This window comes from Lytechinus pictus, unplaced genomic scaffold (genome assembly GCF_037042905.1).
Source record: "Lytechinus pictus isolate F3 Inbred unplaced genomic scaffold, Lp3.0 scaffold_20, whole genome shotgun sequence".
Classification (NCBI taxonomy): Eukaryota; Metazoa; Echinodermata; class Echinoidea; order Temnopleuroida; family Toxopneustidae; genus Lytechinus; species Lytechinus pictus.
Genome location: NW_026974141.1, coordinates 372350 through 390000, shown reverse-complemented (window position 1 = coordinate 390000; position 17651 = coordinate 372350). Strand labels below are relative to the sequence as shown.

Sequence of the window (17651 nt, the reverse complement as noted above, 5' to 3'; positions counted from 1 at the left end):
TTTACGCTTAAACAGGTCATGCAGGTGATAGTTTTTACGATTGCAGTCGTGGCCGTCATTCGTATTCTCTCCTATCTCTTTGTTATTTAGAAAACCATTTCCCTTTTGACTTTGGATCGAATACAATAGGTGTATTGGTTGTGTATGTATAGTTATTCATTTGTGATTATAATTTCTAAATTCAATAATAACTCTTCATCTACTGACGATACTCATACATATTATTTTTGTCATCCATGTGTGACGATGTGCAGTATTTCTTAACATGAAAAACAACCCTAACACATGTATGAATTACCCCCCCCCCAACACACACACCCACCCACCCAAACACATTCATACTCCCGCCACACATTCCAACCCCTCCCCTAGGCCTCTTCTTCTCTATCTACCCCTCCCTCTCCATAAACACACAACTTACCCACATACATGTACACAATCATACTCTCTCTCCCCCTCGCTCTCTCTACCCCCCCTCTCTCTCTATTAATCTACTTATCTCTATTCTTCATGTTATAATGTCAAACTGGCAACAATGTATTTAGGCGCATCGAATCAATATTGGAGTCATTCTCCTTAATTGATCATTTTGTCTGCTTGTCGTTGAAAAACGCATTTTACATAGACTGAAAACTAGCATTCACATTTCGTTTCTTTACTGCACGGTTTGACGTCACGTTATCAGATTGAGCAGGTGTTTCTAAATGAAATCTCAATTCTGTAGTTTCTTTTCAGAGTAATAAAATGGGTCACGATGTCTCAACCATATATACTTGGCAAACATGGTAATTTTTTTCATAACCATCATCGACATCATCATTGGAAGTAGAAGTAGTAATAGCATTGGTGTTAGTAGTATTAGTAGTAGTAGTAGCAGTAGTAGTAGTAGTAGTAGTAGATAGTAGTATTAATACTAGTAGCATTAGTAGTATAGTAGTAGTAGTAGTAGTAGTAGTAGTAGTAGCAGTAGTCGTATCATTATCATCATCGTCGTCGTCGTCATCTTCGTCATCATCCTCATCGTCATCATTATCATCATCTTCATCGCGATCATTAATTGTCACATTTATTATACTTATGGGGTGTTGCAAGAAACTTGCGATCAATTGCAAGTCTATTTTTGGTCCCTTAATCAATCATGTGTCTTGCAGTTAATTGCAAATTAGTGATTGGTTGCTAATCTGCTCCTTGAAACAAGAAGTTTAATCTGATTTGCTACAGCCAACGTTGATCTTTCAGTTGTAAAATTGCAATATTTTTTTTTAAAAGGATGTTTTATTGTATTCTCTCAAATCAAAATAAACATTCACATTCCATAAGCAAGTTGTACAAACTATTTGAAACATGATTATAAATTATACAATAAATCCATAACAAATATAATTATACAAACTATACATCAAACTTCAAAGATACTAGAAATTAATACTAATGCGTTTCAGCAATTACGAAATGAAATATTAACAAGATGTATGAATGATAAGAGAGAAAAAAAAAAGATAAAAAGTGTTGTTCTACCTCCCAACCCCCCCCCCGTCCCTAGGTTAGGAGCACCCTCCCCTTTTTATGCCTATACTCTACATGGAAGGGACTACAATTCTCCGTATTTATTTATTTTTGTATTTTTTGTGTGGTTTTGTCTCTCGTTGTATATATACCTTTGCCTCACTCTCCCTATATATTCTTTTAATTCAGATTTTCCCATTTCCTTAAATGTATAGACATCTTACTTCTACCTAGCGCCAGCCTTCTTTCTTCCCATTCTTCTTCTTTAAATTTCCTTTTAATTTCATCCATGGTTATAAGTGCACCCTTTTCCCTCCCTTTGAAGATTAAAAATTTAACAAAGATTAGAAAATGATTGACTAAACGTTCCTTTCCTTCGTCCTTTAATTCTACACCTACAATAATTTCCTCCCAGCTTAAATTGCCCGTCGAAATAAAACCAAACATCTTCTTACAATTATCCCAAACCAGACAAGCATATTCACATTCCAAAAATAGATGGCGATATGTTTCTTCCTCTTTTTTACAATAACAACAAAGATTATTCTGTGAGATTTTAAAACGGAACAAGTGATGATTTGTATAAGCAATGCCGTGTAACATTTTAAACTGAAACTCTCTTAATCTACTGTTCAGAGTACATTGTCTTGGTCTCATAAAAATGTGTTCAATCTTTTCATAAGAAAAACTATATTTGTTTTTTAACCTTTCGAAAACATCAGGTATTGTGAAGTTACATTTCATAAAATTTGCATAAACGTTTTTAGATACTAACTCCTCTATTGACAAAATAATATTTGTAATCGATCGCAAATATTTTCTTGCAACACCCCCTTAGGCTTACAATTATGTACTATCGATCCTACTTTGTTAGCAGCTGCTAATAGGTCGTTGCATCCATTCCCAAATAAATAGCAATTAATCTTATTTAATAACCCGATTCTGATAAGCTTGCAGGTGAATCGAAAATTCAGTGATTTTCACTGACTATTGTTATAAGCTACGGAAATAATTGTATGTCATTGGCTCTGAACAAATTTGTCATTGAAAATCACTAGAGGCCTAAACATGTTTTATCAAATGCAACCCTGATCGCTTATAAAAGGCAGTCGCTCGTAAATTTTTTTTTAATTTACTGTAGATCGAAATACAAATAGTATGAATTACTGGTTCATTATAGAACAATTAATTTCCTTATCAGGTGTGAAGTTCACTCATGTATTATTTTATGTATTCTACTGAGTTTGATGGTAGACTTAGTTCGATATTATGTTGTTCAGCACTTGATTTTTGGACAGCGTTCTCTCACGAAATGCAGATAAGGAGAACATAATGATACATGTTGTTCAACACAATACCGTGTATTGTATTACACAACACTTGTAATTAGATATACATCAAACTTGCGAATGTATATGAAGCTGATTATTGTGTTTAAGAAATAGAGGAAGCGGATAATTTTATTATAATTTAGTTTGAATAACACATAAATTTTTACGGAATAATGGGAACTGGCTTTGTGAGAAAGATATGTTTCTTTCAGACTCATTTTCTTTGCCGTTGGAATAGATTTCTCTCATGATCAGGAATGATGTAAATTGTAACCAAAAAAAAATAATAATACAAATACTAATGTTCGGATAAACATGATCATGATAATTAGGTTTGTTTTAAAAAAAATTCCATAAGCAGAAGAGAAAAGAAGTGAAACAGAGCTAAAAAAATGTGCTCTTAGTTTTTGCTTCTTTGTAATCCCAAATAAGGAAATATTTTCCTTATAAATTCACAACATGCACCCCATCCCCTCTGAAAAATACACCTTTATGAAATTCATGCATGTGTACGATTTTAGAGCAGTGGATCCGCCTTGAAGTGGCTACCTTTCCAGAACCTCCAAAAAATATAATGTAATCTGAAATCGCCATATCAAACTGGTTATGATCATGATATTTGATATCGTGATAATTTATAAGATACGTGAAAAAAAAATGGAAGACCTAACAAACTGATAAAAATCTTGTAAAATGACCAATTATTGACTTGGTACAACCTTAATTACCGCTAAGGGTCATTTGGGTTTGGTTCAGTTTATCTTTATATTTTTTAAGGGCCACTCAAAATCTTGATAACATGCCAACGGTATCGTGAATCCAATTTTATTATAGGCGACCTCGTTCAAATACAGTCTCGCCCCTTTCCGATAATGACGGTCGTTATTAGTATAGGTTACCATGGAAACGACTAAATAATTGCCTTTGGTTGTGATTAGGTTTATGTATAAAAAAGTCTTGATTCTGTGTTTGATAATAAGACCAGTAAACGGATATGTATATTATTTAGTTTTCTTTAATTTCCCCGATTGAATGAATTCTCAAAAATAAAATATTAGTTTGGTTATAATTGAAATCAGAGTTTCATTTTTATGGTTATCATAATTGTATTCGTTGCTTTCGTTTTAATTATCAATTTGATCATTATTGCTATCATTTTATATTTTTATTATAATAATTATTATTGTTGTTATTATCATTATTATTACTAACATTTCATCGTTACAATTTTGTGATTATTATCATCATTAATATAATATTTATTAAAGATTATAATCATCTCAAGTCAATTATTCATTCTTTATTCGTTTAGAATAATAGTGAAATGCAACATAAATAAGTAGTTCATGTAGTTCGTACAAGTACATCAAAAAGGTATTATTATTCACATCTTCTAATTTACATAACTCTTTTTCTTGCATATGCATGGTGACCTTTTAATGTTGATTTTCTTTGTTATTGTAAAGATATATAGAATTTCTGTTTAATTACTCTTGACCAGCTGGTCATTATTTTTGTACTGCTATATCTTTTCTATTACGGGGTAATAATATGCTGTAACGCGCTTTGAGCCATTCTGGGAAAAGCGCTTTATAAAAATTGGCTATTACTATTATTGGCTATTGTTATCTAATAACAACGATAATGATATTGATACTACATGTATTGATAATAAAAAATATGATTATGATAATGACAAAAATAATGATACTGATGATGATATCAATACTACTACTACTACTAATAATAATAATGATAACAATATAGCCATAATAATAATAATAATCATCATCATCTTTTTCATAACAACGATAGTATCGTTATCATTTGTCACCTATATCTTATGCAGAAGCTTACCATTTCTCTCACACGTAACTTTCTAGTCGGCATGATGAAATATTCCACTACTCATTCAGATCGTGAAATAATATTTTCTAAAAGCATCATCCAATACTCGAGGATGGTATAAACATCATAGTTCCATTCTTGTTGTGGTACACACAGAAGAATCAAGTCTTAATGTACCTCGAATCGAATAGTCGTTTGTAATAAATTCAAAGTGAGAATTGAAGAAATGTCAAAGACTCCAAGTTATAAGTATCGTCCAACGCAACATGAAATAGTCGTTTGTAGTTAGAAGTGAGAACCGAAAAACCGATTGATATGTGCTGTATGTCAAAACTATCGTTCCACTCGGTGCAGTAGGGGCAAAATTCGTATGAAACTGCCGATCTGAAGATATTTTTTCACAACCACGGCATCATTAGTCAACAATGTAACGAAAGTAAGTTTATACAACATTGGGAGTTCGAATCTGCATGCTTATGATTTTCTGTAGAGTGGCGTCGTCGGTTGTGTCGAGATTTTAGAGAATTTTGATCAAGGAGTTGAGATAATCCTTTATGCCTCCTCAAGTAGTGTCGAAGAGTCATTATGCTCACAGAGCAAATGAATTTGTCCTCGATCGGTGATAAGCGAGGTTAATATCCAAGTAAATTGTAAGACGGAATGGCATCGCAGACAAAAACAGGTGTTTCGAGAATATTCCTTTAAGACTCAAGGATGTCAACTATGACCGGTTTTATTTTATTTTTGTCGAAGTTCATGGACCATTCTACTTCTTCCTGCACAATAATGAGTTTGTACAAAGGCTTACACCTGCCTCGAAATGCACAAGTCGCGGCATGTAACTTCCACTCCCTTCCACTGCTTGAAACTTTGTTTTATTAACCATCATCCAGTTGTTGAATATGCTTGATGAGACTCACCACTGGGTAGAAGTCAAAGTTGTTCAAGTCAGAATTGTCTGTCATGTATACACGTATTTCATTCATTAAACTAGAAACGCTAAGATGATATCAGAACTCCGTTTATTCAGCAATTCAGGATTTAGATTCAATTTCAAAAAAACCATTGACCAGATTGGTTGCAAATCAGCATCCATCGAAGTAGTACTACCATTGCTAGGTTGTTATAAGAACATCGGATCCTTCCTAAATTATCAGTCGTTACTAATTATCGGTCGTTTCTCATAGTAAACATATATAGGCGGACAATCTACTTGTATAAAAAACTCCGCCCCTTCTTGCTTTCCACGCGAATGCGTGTCCTATACAGATTAGTACTCAGATTAAAGGATAAAAAACCCTAAGCTCTATTTTAAAAGTTCAGTGGCTAAAATCATCGCAGGTCTAGCCCAGTGCAGAGCATTGTCAAGTACTTAGCTTTACAAATGCATTCTGCTTGAATGCACGTCTTTACAAGAGTATGTATGGTCTTTCAACATTCAAGTTCAATTTAGAATGACGAAGTTTGTTGAGCAAAATGAATTAACCCACCAGGTGGAGCGTGCGAATTAATGTACAACGGTCCTTTTTAAAGATTATTAATTAACATGTTCCATGTGACAAATATATCTTTTATACACTCCCTGCGGTTTGGATATGCCTACTTCTTCGGGAGTTTAACGCTTAAAGTTAAAATAAGTTCTTTGAAATCCTGAATAGTGAGCTAGACCACATCCGCCGGTAGGATACCCCGGTTGCGGGATACCCCTATACCAGTCCTGTCTTGAGTATTTTAATCAGGCACATTACCTATCCTTTTGATAACGATTTAATGACAGTATTGTCGAAGGGCCTTATGTACATAATATAGAATCAGTTAATTAAACATCGGTATACGGTGGAGACAAGCTAATAAAATACAACACACAAGTCTGTGTCCCTGCTAACTTACGTAGGAGTTCCTTGTTTATTCAAAAGGATAAGAAATCGGTCACCCTCTTTTCTTTGTGCATGATTTCCATTTTGAGAATATTTGAAAGACAGAATCAAATTCTTAAATTTATGTTTGAGATTTATAATCAGCGTTAAATCACATGATTAAACAATGACAATATTTGCGAGGTTCTGATATAGTTTCAAAACACATAATGAATCCGATGTTCGCCCCCATTGTCACTATTTTGTCTTTTTTGGCGAAGGGGGAGGGGGGGGGCGCAACCATGTGAGGAAATTAACATATCCCTTCAATTTCATTATATTCAGTTGTAATTATTTCATAAAACTCAATTTCGCCAGTATCTGCAGGCGACGAACATTCTTAAGAGTTGGTGTATAACTACAATTTTGACCCCACCCTCTTTTGGGGAGGGGCCGTAATATCTCAGCGAGTAGAGCGTCGGGAGACCCCGGTTCGAGTCTCACTTTGTACGCTAGTGACCAAGGCAATTCATTCTCACTACCAGGTCCCTCGGAAAAGACATTGAGCCATCGGTCCTCTTGTTGCTTCCTCAAAAGTATTCATGCTTTCTTATCAACCAAGCAAACATTCCCCAACATCACAATAACCAGAACGAGAAATGATAATATTTCATGAAATAAAAGTCTTGAAAACTGCTTACATGAACCAGGAAAATGTATGTTAAAGGTCAGGAAGACGTAAATAAAAAATCTGGCAAACAAAATGATGCCACATTGAAATTACACATAAAAAACTCTGGCAAAGCCAGATTTTTTAATGGCAAAAGTTTTACGCAACGGGCCCCTTATGTGTAGGAAGCGTGAAAGCTCATTGGGTAGATAGCTGGTCTCTCAATCTATGTACCCGGGTTCGAGTCTCACTTGATGCGCTCGTGTCCTTTGGTAAGGCTTTTTACTACCATCACTACGAAAGACCTTGGGCCGTCGTTCCCCTTGTTGCTTGCTCACAAGCATTCATGCTTTCGTATCAACCAATCAAACATTCCCGGGCAACACCACTATTAACGAGAAATAATTCATGAAATAAAAGTCTTGAAAACGGCTTGCATGAACCAGAAAAAAAATGTATGGTAAAGGTCAGGAAGAGGTAAGATGACCATCGTGTGTGTGTGTTTAATTTGGTTCTGATAGCCAATGTAAACACTGTTATCAACTACAATACATTGGATCATGTTGTAACCATGTAAAACATGTGATATATCTGTAATAGCTACGTTTCACCTTGGAATAATCGGTATTTGATTCTAATGACGTGGATGGAAGTTCAAACATTAGGTTATTCTCTTTTCTTTTTTTTTGTATTTTTTTAAAATGATTTTATTCTTGAGATATTGTTTTCCCTTTGTATTTTTTGTTTCAAACAACGTGTTTTCACTCTCCCCTAACTCCCTATGGCCTCCTGTCGAGGCCTTGGAGGCTGATCATATACTATCCTAACTCGCTTCGCTCGGGATCATTATCGAAAAAAGCATGAACAGATTAACCGCCAGGGCCTCGACATGGGGCTACTGAACTGTTCAATTCAATTCAAGTGAGGTATCTTGGTGTACTCGCCTTTATTCTTTCTTCCTATACTGTTCCCTTTTTTGCATTTTCTTCTCTACTTGACAAATTATTGATTGGTTGATTGATTAATTGATTGATTGATTGGTTGGTTGATTATTGATTGATTGATTGGTTGATTATTGATTGATTGATTGATTGATTGGTTGGTTGGCTGGTTGATTGACGATTGATTGATTAATTGATTGATTGATTGATTGATTGATTGATTGGTTGATTGATTGATTGGTTGATTTTAGATTGATTGGTTGAATGACTGATTGATTGATTGATTGGTTGGTTGATTGATTGATTGGTTGAATGACTGATTGATTGATTGGTTGATTGATTGCTTGGTTGGTTGATTGATTGATCGATTAATTGGTTGATTGATTGGTTGGTTGATTGATTGGTTGATTTAATGATTATTTTATTTCCATGCAACAAATGAACATACAATATAGAATGAATTAACAACATGTCATGGTAAAATAATAACAGTCATTCTATGGAAGGGGACTGTAAGAAGCACTGTGACTTAAAAATGACAAAAAAGGGCCACAAGGAAAAACATCAAGCTTGTCATGAAAACATAAAAAAAATACCCCCAAAATACTTTGAAAAATAAATTTTACAAATCGTAGTGTGTGGTCGCGCCTGTCCCCTGGATCGCCTTATAATTTATTCATTTATTTTATTAATTGATTTGTTTATTCTGTTTTATTTACCCAGGGCAGTCTCTCCAGTATAATACTGCTCAACACGAGATCCCTACACAATCAAAATGCAATCAGGAAAATTATAGAACACTGTAATATACAGTTCACTAACATATATACCAGGGGCGTCGATCCATTTTTCAGATTGGGGGGGCAAAATCATGAATCAACTTTCCAAAGGCGCTCGATCACACAAAACAAACAGACTCAAGCACACACACACACACACATGCCTATATGTATATATATATATATATATATATATATATATACACACACACACACACACATCTCACCAACAAATTAAATATTTAAAAAATTAAAAAATATTAAATGCGAGCGCAAAGCGCGAGCTGATAATATTTGATCTTAAAAAAAAAGAGTTTAATTGACGTTTTTAATAAAGAACAAGAAATATATCCAACAAAAGATTATTGCAAATCGAAGTGGGAGTTCTTTTGAGGTATAGAACTGAAAACGGGACATTCTATTCACCTATTCAATCATGAAAAGTATGGGTTTTTGCTACAGAAATGATGCGAGCGCGAAGCGCGAGCTGAAATTTTTTTATATTCTAATCTGAAAACCGGACATTTTGAGCACGATTTTAGATGAAGAACGAGTTGTGTATCTCAATCTCGCTTGCTGATTTCTGTGTAACATTACAATCTTATTTTATTTTTTGCACATGCGGAATTATTGGGGGGGCAAAACGATATGTTTGCCCCCCCAATATTTTCATTGGTGGGGCGGTTGCCCCCCCTGCCCCCCCATGATCGACGCCTCTGATATATACAATATTATAGAAAACAAGAAAATTGTATAACACAGGGACATCATGCAGGGATAAAACCACATTATGAGATAAAATGTTTTAAAAGCTGCAATTGTATCGCGCTATATATGAGGACACATACTACTAAACACTAAAAAACAAAACAAATTATTTTTACAATACCGAAAACAAATTCAAATCCAACAAAAAATGAATATGTATAAACAAAGGCAAGAGAATGACATGTTAAAGGATGAACTTTTTAACTTCAAGAACTTTGAGCAGGTCATCGCAGATAAATTCAAAAGCATTTTTAATATTTTAAGCTTGATCTGCCTTGGCTATCAAAATCCAATTCATTTTTATTTTCTTTTGTTAATCTTATCACTACCCGTGTTTAAAGAGGAATATTTTTGATATCATATCGTTAATTAGGGGCAATTGATATGCACTTGGCCCTTTTATCTTCTCTTAATTATGTTAATGAGTTGGCCCCGGCCAGAACAGAGTTCATGAAGGAATTATTTATCAATTTGGGTAATCAAAATATAATTCTGAACTTTGATTTTTTTTTATTAGTGGTTTATTTCATTTCTATATTCACTCTTTTTCTACATACAAATCAAAGAAACATAAATACAAATAAATTACACATATCAATACAAATCAATCAAGCTTACACTTTCAAATTCGTATAATAACAATGCAAACGATATACAATAAACAAATATCATTGATAAATCAAAACCTTTTTAAAAGTAATTAAAGTTTATAAATATAGTTGTCTATGTATGCTAAAAATAGAAAAGAAATGAAAAAAAGAGACCAGCGAGGTTTGTAAGACGCTGATCTCTCGAAGAGAACGCAAATAAATTAGTAAAGGAACGTAAATTAATATGAGATTAGGGAGCTCAGTGTAAGCAGATAATGGATTTCAGTGATGACAAATGCATGGTCATGGATGATTAAAAAAATGACTGAACAAGATGAATGGGGGTGAAGATCCAAAAATAAAAAGTAAGATACAATTACAGAATATTAAGGGGGATAAATATGAAAAGAGGGGGAAAGGGGGGAATTGGGGGAAAGGATAAGAAATGGGATCTGTGTAAATTTCAAATATTCGAGTTTTGTTGGGAGTAGGAGGCAAAAAATGATTTCTTTTTTTACTTTAAGTTTAAATTTACTTGGGTTTAAACTCTCTCTGATATTCAAAGGAAGGGGAATTCCAAAATTTAGGGGCAGTGCATTTGAAAGTGTTCTGTGTAAGTGCTGTACGAGTCTCATGGCAGGTGATACACATTAATTTGTCTGGTTGGGTAATCGTGTATTTCATTATTGACTCAAAGCATATTGTTAAAATTTGAAGGTAATTCGTGGTCGTTATAATAATAATAATAATAATATAGAGTATTTATAAAGCGCCAAATCCACATTGATTATGTGCTCAAGGCGCTGAAATATACTTGGTATATTATCATTACCCCGGCTGTAGCTGAGCGGCCATATAGGCGCTAAAGCATTCAAGGAATAAATCCTACCGGGTACCCATTCACCTCACCTAGGTCGAGTGCAGCACAATGTGGATAAATTTCTTGCCGAAGGAAATTACGCCATGGCTGGGATTCGAACCCACGACCCTCTGTTTCACAGTCCGAAGACTAATCCACTGGGCCACAACGCTCCACGTTTTACTGGTACATCAGTATCGCAAGACTTAATCAATAAATATCATTAATTTTTAGGGTATTGTTTGTAAAAAAAAAGAGAACGTCTGTATTTCATGATTACAAACATCTGCATGTTATATACAACAATACATTATTTCAATTTGGACAAAAAGACAAAAAATGGACTGCTCAAAATCACACAAAAGGTGCATTTTTGCTGTAATATTGTTCCTTTTGTAAGGACGTCTGGTCGAAATTTTGTAGAAAAAGGTAGATAAATTAGTGCTATTAGCTCATTGAAATCACCAATTCAACCATTCTCTCTCCATCACATGTTTTAATTCACATATTACAATTCAAAACAGCAATACATCACAATTAGACCATGTAATATCTTTTCATATAATATTTGTTTGATTTAATTTGTCATTCGATAGAATAACTATAAATGTGTGTATGAACAACTGCATACTCTACAAAGTACGAGATAATACAAATCAAAAGGGATAAGGTTATCCCTGTACGATTCTCTGGAATGTAGGAGGCAATTAAAATCAAAAGGGATAAGCTTATACCTGTATGAGGTATTACCTCAACCTAAGTAATGTTTGGCATAATGAGAGAACGACAATTCAGATATTAGACAATGAATAAATCCATTGAATAATAATCAAAGTGGAGGTCACATAAAAAGGAATTCGGAGAAACAGACAACAGCCGAGTGCAGAAGCGGATCTAGAGGGGGGGTTGGGGGGTTACAACCCCCCCCCAAAAAAAAAAAATCCGGGGACCATTTTTTTAAATCTTATCTTTTTTTTAAAACTTGTAATTTTATTTTATTCTATTTCTATGTATTTATTTCATTTATTATTATCAAAAATTTTCCCTACTGTGGGAAGGGGGGACACCCCCCTCCCACACCCTCCCCCCTCGCTCGCTCCGCTCGCTTGGACTCGGTCGCTACGCTCCCTCGCATACCACCCCAACCCCCCCTTTATAAAAAGCTGGATCCGCCCCTGCGAGTGATATATCTTTTAGTGATATATTTCATTTTCTATACCTATACCATAAACTTACTATCATCATATTGCTTTACTTCGATGAATTCTTCTTTATTGTATATTTGTTTAATTTAGAGCTGCCTCGCTTTCGTTATCATGGTTATAGGAAAACTTGTTTAAATAACATCCCCCAAATACTTAAAAAAAAATGAAAATAACATCAGCGCCCGAACCCCCCCCCCCCCGGCTCTTCCGTCCGTCTCACTTTATTGACTCTCTCTTTATTTATTTCTCGAGTCTTTCTATCTATCTATCTAACTATCTATCCATCTATCTATCTATCTATCTATCTATCTATCTATCTATCTATCTATCTATCTATCTATCTATCTATCTATCTATCTATCTATCTATCTATCTATCCCCCTCTCTCCCCCCTCTCTCTCTATCTCTCTCTCTCTCTCTCTCTCTCTCTCTCTCTATCTATCTATCTATCTTCCTATCTTTCTTTCTTTCTACTATCTGTCTATTTTTCTATATATATGTCTATCTATCCATCTACCCCATCTCTCTGCACCCCCTAATAGGAAGATGTGGACACTCCTTTCTCAATGTTTCTCTTGTCATTCTCCATATTCTCGTGTAGTTTTGCAAAAACATTAAATAGGCACGGAAAAAACGTAGCCTAAGTAATGTTTGCTGAAAAGATCTTGGAAAGGTCGGCACACAAACAAGGCATATTGTTGGCTCCTGTGTATTGTGCTTTGGTCTTATATTTAGAACTACCTGTTTATCGGTTTGGTGCTCCTAATTGTTAAACACCCAATTCCTTTTTTTTGGAATTATGATAAAATTATCTACAAAATAAATTGGTAACGCATGGGTATTTTAATAGGGGCAATACGAACTTAATTTGAATGGAATTTTTAATCCAATGTTATCATGGTAAGTAGTATTATTGAGTTACATGATCCAGACTTGAAGGAATATCTCTGGTTCCATGACATTTGCTCTGGCGACAATTGCTCGGCTGTAAATTCCTTGCACTTTTACCCTAAATTAACACTATACCCAATCCTAAGCCTATTCCTAAACCTAACATAAAACCCTATTTGAACCCTAACCCTATATCTTAAACAAAATAAAGTAAAGAGCAGTTGTCACCCGACCAAATTGTTGTGTTACCAAATATCATACCATTTTCTTTATTCTTCCCTTTTAAAACATTTTTCAATATTAAGGAGGGATCGCCCCTTGCCCCATTCGGCGCCGCCGATGACAATATAAATAGTGAGTCTAAGAGAATTGCAAGTGAAATGCACGGATCGTTCCGTATATAGAACAAAATAGAATCCTTTTTTTTTGCTTTACGGTTTATGATTTGTAATTTCCATCCTCAGACTTTGAAGGGGGCTATATGTGATTTTGATAGATTATCCCTAATACAAACACTTTTTAAAATTATTTTCAGGATTACTATCTGAGCTTTTAGGGAGGCAGTGTTTGCTAATAGTGAACATCAAGATGATGACTATAATTTGGCTTTGCTGATTTGGAATATATTATATTTCAATAAATTACTCCATCAATAAGATAAAAATAAGGTCAGCGGGGATGTTTTGTTTTATTTATCATATCCCTTTTGTCTCCTGTTCCTTTTGTGGATAGTTAACTTGGTGTTTTCTTTCTACCAGTACCGCGCTTCCAAGTCCTATATCGGGGTACTCATTCATGTCCGTTATATTTGCTTACGACTTCACGTCTAGGCTTCAAACTGTCCACAAAAGAAAGGTTTTGATGCCCGAAGTTAAAGAGCATTGGTAGACAAAGAAATAAAAAAGGAACAGTATCTTTATAAAACACTGATTACCAATATCGTCATCGCCTTGGTGTAAATGGAAATTTGAAAGGGGTCCAAAAAGGAGAAGCGGGTGCCTGAAGGGGCATCGAAAGTTTGACTTTATATTACGGTTACGCTATTCCTGCTGACAATAATTGGCTAGAAGAAAAACAACTTTAGAAAGTTATCGATCATGTTGATTGAGTGAAGGAATGTTCATAGGAGTACACAGAAGCAAAACGACATCGAGAGTGTAGCAGGCATAACGTTAGCCTACTGAACAGAAGACGCTACATTTATTTAACAATTTTATTATGAATTTTTTTAAAAATATATAATTCAGTTTTTATTGATAAAACAATTATACAACAATCAACAATAATCAAAAATTGAATAAAAAATAAAAGAAAAAGGAATAAAGGAGCGACAAGAATTTCGTCACATATAGATTGATAAAGATAACCATGAACATTATCAGCAAATTACAGCTCAAATTTCCATTTTTGGAAATGAAGAGTTAGCAATTTTATTATGAAGTTAACAAAGCAGCGGAATTTAACAAACATCAAATTCTGTTATTTTAATCAATGTATTTGAGGAGTTGGAACCCCATTAGTTCGTTACAAATTCGAAATTTGAATATTTTGTTCTTGCTAAGGAACACAATGCATTAAATGTAATTATTCCAACAAAACCTTAATACAATTATATAAAAATCTCTTGGTATTTCGTCATCTCATTGCCAAATCCTATATAAACAGTTTATCCATCTTCGTGCTCAGTTTCCTTCACTCTCTTCTTGTTTTTCACGCTCGGTATAAATTACCCTATACAAATGGAAGGGTCAACCGCCCCTGCCACATACGATTTACCATTAGAAATAGAAACAAGATGAGAATGGAGAGAGGGATGAAGATGAAAGAAAAGATGGATCTATACCTGTTATACATCGAAATCTTCACGTTACGCCTATACACTTAGTCAACTCCCTTCCTATGAAATTACTCTGGCTATTCTCCAGGTTCAATCTGTTTACTTCCTTTTTTTATTTTCAGCCCCAACTCCTACATCAATCTAGCTTATTTCTTAGCTTAAATTGTTGCTTGTTTTATATAAAAAAAAAAATCAAAATTCAATTTCAATTTAATCTTGATAATCATTAAAAATGTCATCAAATTGTGCATTCATATAAAGTATCATTACAAGAAAAGGAGGGCAACAAAAGGTTTGATTTGATTTTTTGTTTTCTTCTGCATTCATATTATTCGTATAATACAATTTTCATCACATAACAAACAAAATAAGTTTTAACAATAATCATTTTGATTATGTTTTTCTATTCTTTCTTTCTTATACTCTCTATTATTTATCCCTTGACCCCCCCCCCCTCTCCGTCTTTTTGGTCGTTTTCCAATTTCATTTTATCTTACTATTTTTATTCTTTTTCTACTTCATCATTTTCTGGTAACTTGATGCCTTTCGATATCTTTTGTGTAAAACAATCTATGTAATAAATATGTATTCCGTTTCCACATTTTTTCGCTCAAAGTAACAACTTATATTTTCTCCCAATGGGAGCCTAATTTTCTACAAGCTCTGCTTTTTATTTAGGCTCCTCACTTTTTTTACATTTTGTAGTGAACCTTATGTTTAATACTTATGTTAGATATTTAATTTGATCATTGATACACTATGTTAACGAATACATTTGTTATGTATATTATGTTATTTGTTTTAAAAGTGGAATCAATAAATGAATGAATGAATATGTTGGTAATCTATTTTGGTATGAATCATAAAGAAAAAAAACTTAATAAAAGAGTCATTCTAAATAAATATGATCTACTACCAACCAAAAAATCATAACATTTACAGTTTGCAGGAGAAGGATTGTCATTATAAGCAGATTGCTTGAAAAAAAAAATGACAACACTTGAAAATTAGAAGCCTCCAAAATATACAGTAATTAATACATACATGTGTATCAGATGATGAAGAAGAAAAAAAGACACGAAAATCAATAGGCATGAATTCCTTAAACAATATTCGATCTTGTGTGTGTGTGTGTGTTTTAAAGTTAATGATAAAAAAAATCACAAGGCCGTGTCACTGTCGGCCTAATCGTTTTGTTCTCAATCTTTTAAAAGTCATACCTTCCTTTTTGGTCCATCTTTTAATCCTACCCTATCGTCAGCCTAATAACATGATAACCTCAAACTGTATTTATTTTTTTTCTTTTAGGTTTTAAATCAAACAGGTTCATGATTCAAATGCTATTGCTCAACATAGCGAGTTACTAAAACATTGTTTTTAAAAAGAAGAAAAAAATGACAAGGTCGTGTCACTTATACAACTGATACTTGTTTTGTTCTTATTTTTTTAGTCATACTCACTTTGATTCCACCATGTACCCCTCCTCTATCAACATAACCCATCCTCACCCCTAAACATAATCAACGTGTAAATCATATGTGGAAGACCGAGGTTTCATAACAAAAATAATCAAAGTGAAGTTTAAATTACAAAACAAAACTAAGATATTGTACTCCAAAATCGCTTCAGGTAACAGACCATGGGCGAGATAAACACGGCAGTCGACAAAACATAGATGGATATATTACAGGATTGAATGAGGACAATGATGAAAAGCAGATTGAAGAAATCAATGTTGTACGTTCCTTTTTATATCAGATGAGACGCGAAACGTGGAGGCGTGATCTGGAATTCAGATCTGTGCAATAACCTTATAGCAATCATCATTATTTTGTTGCATTTCATTGTGCCTATTCTCAAACTAGAATTATTTAATTTTTTAAGGGAATGAGGTGCGCCAAACCTGATTTGAAAATGAGAAAAGGCAAAAAAAAAATCATTATATAGAGGCGTACATAAATCATGCAACTTTGTAAAAAGTAAGAAAGATCCTGAATTTTTAAGTCGATTTCCTTTTTTCATGACACCGTGTTTGTAGATTTGTGAATAAAGCTCCACCTTTTCTAATGATTAAAAAAACCCACTAATAAATTCACATGTTTCAGAATCAATATAGCGTGTTCAGAACACCGGTCGCTCTCCTGATGTATGGAGAGCAACATCTGGTGTTAAATACACTGTGTGGTTCAATAGTGTTTGAAAATATGTTATCATGATTCAGTTTCCACATTCAAAAATCTAGAAAAGATATGTATTCCATGCAATGAGCATGATATGATGTCTACCCTTGCGTATCGATAACACGACACATGACGAAAGTGTAATTGGATTATTATATCACCAATAGTGGCAAAATGTCTGGTGTTGTACTCCCAGAACATCAACTGGTAAGGTGCTAACACAGCTGTTTTGCAGTGAATGAGTACCAAACGATCACATTTAAAATGAATTATTTTAAGTCTGAATACAACAGGCCTAATAATTACAATAAGCCTTTCATACGAATTGATAAAGAGCGAAATGATATTCCATTGATTTACAATGCTATGTATGTTTAAAATGTCACTTCC

General features: G+C 33.9%; 1 protein-coding gene across 1 annotated transcript in view; it reads right to left on the bottom strand.

Moving 5' to 3' along the window:
- LOC129282437 (uncharacterized) overlaps positions 1-6413 on the bottom strand; it is a 15607-nt gene extending 9194 nt beyond the window's left edge. Inside the window, exon 1 of the mRNA XM_054918336.2 lies at positions 4695-6413. Coding sequence (XP_054774311.1) covers positions 4695-4727 — 33 coding nt within the window. The 5' untranslated portion in view covers positions 4728-6413. The remainder of the gene's footprint in view (positions 1-4694) is intronic.
- Positions 6414-17651: the final 11238 nt, after the last annotated feature.